This window comes from Montipora capricornis, chromosome 3 (assembly GCF_036669925.1).
Source record: "Montipora capricornis isolate CH-2021 chromosome 3, ASM3666992v2, whole genome shotgun sequence".
Taxonomy (NCBI): Eukaryota; Metazoa; Cnidaria; class Anthozoa; order Scleractinia; family Acroporidae; genus Montipora; species Montipora capricornis.
This window is the reverse complement of record NC_090885.1, coordinates 20066826-20077942: the sequence shown is the minus strand read 5'-3', so window position 1 is coordinate 20077942 and position 11117 is coordinate 20066826. Positions and strand designations below refer to the sequence as shown.

General features: G+C 37.6%; 1 protein-coding gene across 1 annotated transcript in view; it reads left to right on the top strand.

Moving 5' to 3' along the window:
* Positions 1–1784: 1784 nt before the first annotated feature.
* The window catches only part of LOC138040874 (ATP synthase F(0) complex subunit B1, mitochondrial-like), a 10698-nt gene continuing 1365 nt past the window's right edge, over positions 1785–11117 (top strand). The window contains exons 1-9 of the mRNA XM_068886579.1: positions 1785–1903; positions 2293–2329; positions 4123–4169; positions 4932–5009; positions 7038–7108; positions 7990–8082; positions 9537–9662; positions 10396–10473; positions 10715–10816. Of these exons, the coding sequence (XP_068742680.1) occupies positions 1870–1903; positions 2293–2329; positions 4123–4169; positions 4932–5009; positions 7038–7108; positions 7990–8082; positions 9537–9662; positions 10396–10473; positions 10715–10816 (666 nt within the window). The 5' untranslated portion in view covers positions 1785–1869. The remainder of the gene's footprint in view (positions 1904–2292; positions 2330–4122; positions 4170–4931; positions 5010–7037; positions 7109–7989; positions 8083–9536; positions 9663–10395; positions 10474–10714; positions 10817–11117) is intronic.

Below are 11117 nucleotides of genomic sequence, written 5' to 3'. Positions count from 1 at the left end.
TTGAATGATGACAGCAAGGGCTTAGAGCGATGCCATATTTAAAACTTTAACAGCCTAATGCTCGAGAAATAATATCTTGATGGGCTGGCATCAAAAGTAAAGTGCATAGAAATGTATATGATCATTAGTTACAAGGTTATTTGAAAACTGTGATATGAATAAAGCAGAGACTGAGTTCACAGAAGATGTCGATTTCTTTAAGTTGACAAAATGAGGTTCCGTTTCTTCATCTGATCCTTTACAAAGACCAGCTGGACGTATCGTGATAACAAAATATCGCGGTTAGGTTCAAACACTAAAACTAGATGCAAGTGCGTGAGTGTCCTAAGTAGCGTGTGTGTGTATATATATGGAAAGAACTCAGCGAAGGTTCTTCATCCATCACATGTACACAGTAGCGATGACCTCACTTGAGTTCTTTCCATATATAATACACACGCACGCTACTTAGGACAACACGCACTTGCACTTAGTATTTGGCTTGGGCCGAGCCGATTTGTCCTCAAACTCCCATGGCCTGCTCCTGTCTGGTCTTGTAACTCGGTCGGTAGACCAACGGTGATCTAATCCGGAGGTCGTGGGTTCGATTCCCACCCGGGTCAAGGATTTTTCTCTGTCCTTGGGTGTTGCCAAGAGCCATGGCTCTTGGTGTTGCATAAGAAGTTCCTGATGCTGTGGATCAGCGAAGGTTCTTCATCCATCACATGCACACAGTAGCGATGACCTCACTTGAGTTCTTTCCATATATACTAAAACTAGAAACAAATTGCAAAGGCCCCTTCCTTTGCTAACCCATATTACTTTTGAAAATTTGGTTTTATCAACGGAGTTGATAATATAAATTGGCCACCGTACAGAGAATCTAAGAGCTTTTAGTATCCAGTCTGTACGGTGGCCAATTTACATTATCAACTCCATTGATAAAACCAAATTTTTGTATACTACTGTACTTCCCTACCGACGAAGCATCACAAACTATACCCTCCGGGACTTTTTGAATCTTCACCTTTCCAAAGACTCAAGTTCGATCTCCTCAAACTTCAGTCCAATTAAAATCAAATTAAAGGAAGTTAATATATAAAATTGATTACCGTTTTCCCTTCCACTGATCTCTTTCAGTTATTTACTGATCGGCAACCTCCTGTCCGGAATTTTCAACTTACCTCAGTAGAAAGCTTTTTTTCGATTTATGTCTGTTTCTTTCTACGTCTTTCAGTTAAAAAAAAAACACTGAAACTCCATAAATAAATTAAACGGCAAGTAGAATTCAAATTATAATACTTAAACCAAGCACTGAGGTTTATAAGCAGTAAGTTAAAAGTAATTTCAACCATGAAGTCGCACTTAATTAAATGATCTCATAATGATGAACGGTTCTGCCGGAGACAATTAAGAACTTATTCCTTTAATAAGTAACTGTCTTTAAATATTTTTTGTGTCTCCCTTTTTCTTGAAGCTAATTACAACGACAAGACTCATTTGTAAGCTGAGCAAAAATTCCTTTGCACTCAGTAAATGCTAACAAGGCAAAAGAATTTAAAAATAACTCATTGGTCGTCCTTGATGAACTTGGTCTATGGATTGGTTAAAAATACATGTAGTTGATTAAGGCCTGTCCAAACGGGAAATGTTTGCCATATTGCCATATTGGCAACCCAGTAATTATAAATTTTTGTGTCTGTCCGATTAGTGACAATAAAAATTAGCCAATGAGCGCGCGAGAAGTTTTGCAGTCATTCTTCAAAAATTCAAAATCTTTCCTTGTACCACCAATACAAGATATGCTCGGTTACCAATTAAGATGTCCCAGTGTGCCTTGCAAACTTCATCAATTCTGGACCGGCCATATTGAACGGCAAACGATCGATCATGATTTCCCGGTTACGTTTGGCCACTCGCATTGGTAAGAGGAGCAGAGAGAAAGTAATATAACCCTCATTTGAATCCAACGTCCTACTGTTTCAATGGAACAATGCAAAGACTTGTTTGTGCATCACAGACGACTGGTCTTTGTCCCATGATCCATCGGTTATCTTTTTCTGATGTTGAGCTTGCAGTAGATTTCTGTGATTCTGCATCGATATATCGACATAATTTATATATCTGTGATACTGGAGTAAGCGAGTAAATCCATTTCTTTTGGAAAAATTCTGGGAAAGGGTATCAAACGTCAAATTTTTCATTCACAGTGCAGAGAAATTACACTAGTATTGGCATAATTATTTCGATTGGTCAGGGCTTATTGCCTACACTACTTGATCTGAATACATGTATTGAACTGTTCTTTCACAGGTGGTGTAGCAAGGCTACTTCAGCCTGCAAGGCTAAGGTAAGAAGATATCTTGCGTATTTTTCCGGAAAAAATTATTAAATTGCAGTATGCAGAGCAACCAGATGGCAGAGATCTCATGTATATACTGACCACGAGTACCCAAATACATAAGACACGCTAAATTATTCAATTTTCCATTACTCCGTCATCCATATGCATTTACGTTTTTATTTTTTTGGGTGATTTGCAGGGATAACCAATTTTTGTGTTATACATTTGTTAAAAAGATTACCCTGAATTTCTTTCTGAGTCAGTGTTGTTGTTAGTGAGGTGGTAGACTTGCTCCAAGTTGCCCCCTCGAAACTTTTTCGGTTGAGAAATTAAAGCGAGCAAAGCAAAGTGAGGTCGCTCAGCGACTGAACAAGCTACTTGTTCTGTCAGCAGTGATTACAAGGTATTATAAATTCACACAGGAAAAATGGTTGACATATTCTATTTCATGGGTCATAGATTTTGCTGGACTTTCACATCAGAAAGTTCTGTATTCCATAGATCTCAAAAAAGTAAGGCATTTCTAAGAGTTACAAGAGGGCAACATGGAGCAAGTCTACAGTGTAGTTCAAGGTTTAAATTGTCAGCAAAAGATTTTAAAGAAAATCACCCAAATTTGTGATGGGTTTCATCCATAATTTTCTGCATGCTTTCTTTCTGAAAAATACTTTGGTGGCTACATGTATTAAGCGGAGCCTCGGGACTTCCAAAGACCAGAGAGTATTTTCCATCAGTAATTTTTTGTAATTGTTTGCTGGAACAATCTGCTCCGACTGAAATGGCCGATATCCCTCGTGTACACATAGAAGCCACTTGGTCCTTCATAAGCGTGACCAGTGGCACAACAACCAAACAAGTACATGTAGACACCACTTCTTGTCTTTCACCATGTTCTAAGCAATCAAAAACAAAAGGAGCGACTTCAAAGATCAAACTTTTTCCCAATCCTGTAGGCATAGAGAGAAAGTCAGACATCTTCACAACCGCAATAACCTTCGATGACTTTCCGCTGGTGATCACGGACATCTTTATAGTTTGCTTTCTGCAAAACATACGCGATTGCATTTTTGATTATATTTATAAATGCATAAGTTATTTAAGGAGAGAACCAAAACTGACATGCAAGATGACAAGCAGCTTGTTGGTTTCATCTTGCGCTCTTGATAGATCAGTATCTGGTTTGATTGACGTACATTAAGCACTTAATGACTGGCCCCAAGGGAAACAGTGAGTTTTGTTTCCCCGAGACCCTCATTGTTCCCCGAGGCGAAGCCGAGGGAAACGTTGAGGTCGAGGGGAAACAAAACTCAGTGTGTACCGAGGGGCCAGTCATTAAGTGTTTTCTTATACCTCCCAACTCAAAATAGAACAATACACAGATAAAAATTATTTGCTTGACGTCGGCTGGCATACAGATTTGCCGCCATTTCAAAGGTGCACGACCTGATCACGTGTGAGTCGAAAGTTCAAGTTGTTGTTTCCCTAGGGTGTCATGAAGTTTTGTTCGCCCTAGGGCGTCATGAAGTTTTGACCAATGACACGTGACACGTTCTCCTCCAATCAGAAAACGTATTTGAGTTGGGAGGTACAATGTATAACAAGTATGCTTGATGTCGCTTTTCTCTGATTGGATAACCTGACAGGGGGAAAATTCCCCCTGTAAATTTGGTGCACTGCAAGCGATAAAAGTTGGTTGTACAACTGCCAAACTGGAAACGAAAAGCAAACAACTTTAGAAAGTCTAGTAAAGTGAAGGTGGGGTTAGTTTTGCTTGTTTTGATTCTTTATTGCAATTTTAGTGTTCCAGCAACTACAAGACTAATGTGTCAAGTTCCACAAGTAAAAGGTAGATGTAATATTCTTTTTTCATTGGTTCATCAATATTATTACCGGTAATATAGGATTTTCAATAATGATGATGATTATTATTATTATTATTGCCATTGTTGTTGCTGCCCATAATTTCATGAAACTTGCATGATACCAACTTTTTGTCCTTTAATTTCCATTGCTTTTTTGTAATTACAGTGGATTTCACAAAACATTTGACAGGCGGTTTATAAATTCCCAAAGTTCACTTCGAACTTGGGAATTTGATCACCTAACTGTCAATCAAATGGCAAACTTTGAAACGAACTTGGGTATATTGCGCCGAACTTCATGGGAATATGACGAAGTAATTTCACCATTGCTCTTGGTTGTTGTTTTGAAATGAGTGCCTTCACTGTGCAAGGAAAGGCAGTTCCAAGTTTTGTTTGGCAGAAAATAATTGAAAGCTGGTTAGAATGGAAGGAACCATTTCAAATAGGACAGGAACTGAGACTCCTGAAACAAACCATTGCCAAAATTGTTGATATTTCCGTTTGCAAAGGGATGATGAGTGTTCAGTGTTCTTTCCCTCAAAGTTTGGCGCGAAAGTCCCAAGTTCGTTTCAAAGTTTTCCATTTGAGTGACAGTTACTGGTACGTAATGAAATTCCCAAGTTTGAAGCGAACTTTGGAAATTAAATTTCACCACAAACTTGGCAAATCACCAGTCAAACGTTTTGTGAAATCCACTCTATAGGACTCATCTCTGTTGTTACTTCAGTGCAATGTTTATTTTGCAGATGAAACATCTCAGCCAGAGTTTGGACAGTTCTTCAGAGATGTTACAGCCATGTTAAGGGAAAAAACTGGAGAAACCGGTCAGATTATCTAACTCTTAACATTATGAAATGACGCTGTGGTGGAAAAGACGGAGTGCGGGGTGCCCAGGTGCGGGGTGCCGGGTGCTGGAGTCTATGGAAAACACTGGGTGACGGGGTCTGAAAACACAGGGTGACTAAATAAACTGAATAATGAAAATAACTTATGAGCATTGCACCCAGTGTTTTCCACAGACCCCGGCACCCCGCACCCTGTCTTTTCCACCAAACCTTAAATGGCAAACCACCATATGATTGAATTCATGCACACATTCATTTAAATGGCTATAAAACACTTTGGACCTTGGACCAAACGTTTTTGATAATATTATATTTCATCCCACATGCTTGTACTGCATGCACCTCACTGGCTTAGTAATACAATTTTCAGGAATTAACATGATAAGGCTCAGTGTCCTAATGATACCTGCATGATATATATATATTTTTTAAATGATTTTTTTTTAACTAACCATACTACTCCAGAGATGTATCCAGGTTTTCAAATTTGGAGGTCCTCTGCTAATTAGTATTCAAGAATTAATATTCAATCTATTGTCTCTTTAATTGCTGCTGCAGTACCCTTTCAGATTTCTAAATTGCACAAAAATAAAGTCTTATCCGTCCCCTTGAATATGTACTGAAAATAAAATGATCCATTTCTTTGAAACTGTTATGTCCGTTGATTCATCAATCAAAATGTGCATGCATGGGCTGTCAAAGCTCCATCGATCACATCTGAAAACGTGTTGAGGAATCCGTATGCTGTAGGAACTGTTAGCTCCTGTTGATAAACGATCTAGATCTCCACAGCTTTAAAAAAAACAGACCTGAATCTCAGTTTTCTCATTTATTTTAACAATTTAACGTACTTGAGGTGTAATTTAGGATCAAAAGAGTAAATAGGCGATCAATACACAGTTCATCGTAATAATCAAGCACCTGAATACATTCAAGTTCCATGTTCAACACTTTTTTTTTTAAGAATAACTCCGAAAAAGTTGCATAATTTGCAAAACAGACAAGTTACGTGCAAAACAAGAACCGAGACAATGACACTTGCGCGCCCGGAATTAATATCAACATCATACGTGGTAGCACAAAACAAAATTTAACATACTTTGCCATTGGATTCTCTGTCATTTCACTCACAACAAGCAAACCAATGCTTGAAATTCGCTTGGAAAGCGTGCAACAAACTGAATTTCGACTGAAATGTTTAATTATCACTGGTGGCAGATCGAAAGTGTCGACGATTATCTCGCCTTGAAAAAAGCTCAGATCATGTCACGCAACACATGGGATTTCAAGACTTAACTCCTCAAGCTGGACATAATTGTTGACAAAATGAAATCATTCGACTACAAAAATCTGAAAATAACAGCTTACCTTGAAATTTCAGGAATCCAATCATTTCTCCGTTGTGAGAAATGGGAATGTCCAATTTCCTTGTGAAATATGCTGTTCGCATGTTTTTCCTCGTGTTTGTAATTTGCATAAACATTCGATTTTTTTTCTACGTTTCCAATTGGACCCTTTGTTACATATTCTACATGTATGTGTCCAAAAGGAAAACGAGTGCATCTCAGGATGCAATGGCGCACTCTGGATACATCTCTGCTATTCACTCAGGGTGCTTTTTTGTGTCATACAGTATACCTTCATTGCCAGATGGCCAATTTGTTTAAAATGTAAAACTATTAGAATGATAAAGAAAGATCGATTTTGATAACACTTTATTGGGAAAATTGAGTTTGAAAGAAGTTGCATGACATTTGGACAGTTTTATGTTGTCACTACCAAGTGTGAAGAATTTAACGTAAATGGCATGTAGAAATGATGATAGCGTAAGGTAGAAACATTGTGTAACTTTTTATTTTAAGTGTAAAGCTCTTGTTGTGAATGACTGGTCAAGAGGCAAAACGCAAAACATACTGTACACTGTAGATGCAAAAGCTGCTGTTGATGGAGATCAGTTAGATTCTTGATAAGAAAAAACCCTGACTTTCTTCTGTTTTGTTACTGCAGGGCAGACCCTTCTTATTGGTGGATTTCTAGCGTATGCTCTGTCAAAGGAGCTACTTGTGATTCATGAAGAGGTACAATATACAGTCGAATAAAGTAGATAGCAAATGAGATCATAAGTTTTAAGGACAGTTGTGCTACTTGGTTCTGCTTATCACTATCTCACACAAACAGTATGACTCACAATAAATAAAATGCATCGCCTTGGCGGCGTGCATGCTGAGTGGCAACCAAGGGGTTGGTGACTAAAATTAAAGATAGATAATAATTATTACACCATTGGTTTAAAATTATTAATTAATAATTATTAATTTGATTGATGTGATGTGCCACACAATTAGGAGAAGAAATACAACTATACAACAAACACTATGCAAAAGAGGCAAGGAAGCAAACAAGAAAACATAAGCTTTTTTATAAGGCTTCCTTGTTAAGGCCAAGATAGTCAAAGACAAAATAAAAAAAAGAAAGATGAGGATGCACAGAAAGGAACATATGTATGTAATAAAAATGAAGTAACAGATAATTATGTACATAGAATTAGGGACTAAAATTGGAGACTACGAAAAGGCAAAAGTGAAAAACCAAAGTCTAACTACACACATTCCATATCAAATAAAATATGTGTGCAATATTTTGAGTAAAACTTTGCAGTTACAATACTGTCAATAGTTCATTACAATGACTTTTTAGGTGAATTTTAAATGTGGCAAAATTGAGTTTTGACATGAATTTCTTGCTCTGTTTAAATTAATTAAAATCAGTACAAAATATGATGAAACAGTGTACCCAGTGTATAACAATACACTGTGTGTTGAGTTTCGGTACAGGTACTTGTACATTGTGTATTCCTTTTATTTCTTGCATTCATTAATTCATTTTAATATTCTTTGGACACCTTGTAACCATTTAGAGATATTTCCATATATGTTCCTCTGTGGCTTGTCTTTTTCAGACTGTTCTTGCCTTTGTTATGGGAACAACCCTTTATTACCTTTCCAAATATGTTTCAAAGCCTATAGCAGATATGCTTGATGCCAGATACCAGGTTAGTTCTCATTTTCGTTTCCGAGGAAATTTGAGAGCAGTGACCCATCCCTTTACACGTACATACCCACTTGCATCTTATTGCCATGTTCATTTAAGGAGTAGGGACTTTAAGATAGTGGACAACGGTAGGCTGGGACAGTTGGATGCGTATACCGGAGACTTTGGACGAGTACGGTAGAAAGGCGCGAAAATTTTTAACTTAAGATTCGGCCAACACGACCATAGGATGGTGGAATAAACATGTCTTTTGAAGAGGCAAGAAATTCTCTTGTAATTTCTTTTGCAGAAGGTTAAATTAGCGAGGAGGAATTTCTTATTAAGTTTATACCATGAATATGAATCAGTGAATCCTCTGTATCCTTACTGGGAATTTGAACCATTTTGTTTAGATTCCTTGGATTCTAGCGAGTGTAAATCCGCTAAGGGGAATTGGTTCATAAACAAAAAATGTGGCTACAATTATCTCTTTTACCTTTCTTTTCTGATTTTCTCCTGTGTCATGGTGGATTATGGATAACGCTACATTGAGAACAAGAAAATTTTGGTTTGAGCCGCGATGTGGCAGAGTGATGTCTTTGAATGAACTCAGAATTTTCGCTAGATTTTTTCATTTCAGCGATGGATAAATCAAGACAAACACAACCAAATGCACATTTAACCCATTGGGTGATCAGTTTTCAATGCATAATAAAGGAAAAGACTAAAATAGTGCGAATAAGTATGGATGAATTCCTACCGCTTTCACCGTAGATTCCACGATGAGAAACCTGGCGAAAACATACCGTCCTAGAAGCATGACGGTCAAATGTCACGGGGATTTTGCGTGACATGACGCTCATCTAACCGTCCCAGTCTACCGTCGTGTACTATCTTAAAGTCCCTAGTATTTAATCAGAGTGCAATTGCAAGCAAAAATAATTCCTAAATTTTTTGAGTCTCAATCTGCCATAATGGACGAATGTGTTGATTGCAGAAGCAGATTTTCTGAGATCATTAAGTTTTTGTATTCTTGCATGTATCCTGTGTTGTGCACAATCAGGCATCCCAATGTTGCATTTTTCTCAATAAAAGTTCTCAATTCTTGTTTCCTTGTATTTCATCTTAACAGATACATGTATGTAGTCATGAGGTTTGATCGCCTGCGTGATTTTCCATTACTGTTGCAAATTTGGCATCAAACCTACTAAAGTTGTGACAAGATTTACTATGTCAATGTAAGGCCTGGATTACACATTAATTTTGTCACAAGCAAAGGCACAAGAAACACATTAAACGTGATCATAGCATTTTGATCTTTTGTTTGGACAAAACATGCAAATTTAAAACAATATTTACCCTTCATTGCTGAGTGGTTCTCCTTTGCAAGTAAAAGGGTTCAAGTGTGTTACTTCTGTTAAATGCATTTTGGGTCTTGTCATCATTATAATAATTATAATGTATTTTTTTTTACAGAGTATTCTTGACATGTTCAATGAAGGCAGGAATGCTGAAATCCAATCTTTAACAGACCAGATTGAGGAACTTAAGAAAATTGAGTACATGTCAACAGTCCGAAAGGATGTTATTGAAATTTACCGGGTAAGAAGGGCACGTGGTTTTTAAAAGCTTTTGAATACACATTGTCTACTTTCCCATGGTCATCAATAAAGTGTTCAGTTCAGAGACATTTTTTGCTGAAAACATGTAATGTACCACCAACAAAAACAGAAGAACCTAGGAATTCATCTACATTATTTTACAGTGAATACAGGTGTATGTACATATAGTTTTTCTCTCAATGTGCAAGCGGGCAGAATTCTGTGAATCCTGCAATCTGATTGGCTCTAGGAGTGGGCAAAATTTTTTTCACCGAATTCATTTACATACAGAGAAGTGTTTCAAAACAGATTTTTATTAGACATGAGGCGTGGAAATAGAATCCAAGTAAAAGTATTTCTCTTTGAAACGTTCAGTTTTTTAAATGGCTTACTGCATTGGCTATCAAGTGCAGTGCGAGTCAACAATTCAAAAAGTGATTTCAGAGAAGAAGAGAGAGAGAGGAAAAAAATAACTAACTTATTTACCAGCTAAGGGTCGGTCCGTATAGCGAAAAACTGTGACCTCGGTCTTGAAAAAGCTCCCTGAAGCCTTGGGCAGCATTTTCAAGACCTCGGCCTATACCTCAGCCACAGTTTTTTGCTATACAGACCTCCCACCTGGCAAATAACATATATGTATCTTTCATTTGTGTGGTCAGACTCTCCTTTTGTTTGCAAATGTTGTAGTCAAGATTTCTGAGGTTTCTGTTTATACAGACTTTTGTCTCTTTTAGGAAAACAATGCCATGTCTCTTGAATTGGATTACCGTAACAAGCTCCATGAAGTTGTCAGGGAGGTCAAGAAACGACTGGTAATTGCTTATTGTGTATGAACCAGCACGGTTGTTTTGTGCGGGTGCTCGGCTTTGAGCATCTTTAGGTTACGGATGCAGGTTGTGAAACTGGTTGGTACAGAAAATGTTTCTCTTGTTTGCATTTACAGTGCTCACACACAACTTAACCTTTAAAGTAATGATTATTTCTAAAGCCTTTGGAGACTAGACTCGAGTAATTACATTGCTTTTCCTAAGGTGGTTCAATTTTTAAACACAGGATTACCAAGCAGAGATTGAATCCTTCCAGAGGAAAACAGAACAACAGCATATTATTGATTGGGTGGAACGAGAAGTTGTGAAGAGCATCACACCTCAGCTGGTATGTGTAATGCATGTATGGTTAAGGGTGCCCTGGTCTTAAAGTTGTGATGTGGTCTTTCCAGCACCAGCCTTTCTATTTAAGTCCACTTGTTTATTTGAACAATAGTTTAGCACATAGAGGCAAAGATGAAAAAGTAATACACTAGGACTCCAGATCCCATATGAAGCATTACCTAGGGAGCTTTAAAAGTAAGGAAGGCCCCAATGATGGCTGGGAGAATGCCATTTAAAAAATGTAACTTTGGGTTGTTGAAATCATTTCATGATTACATTCCAAGTTGTTTGGCATGGAAAGTGTG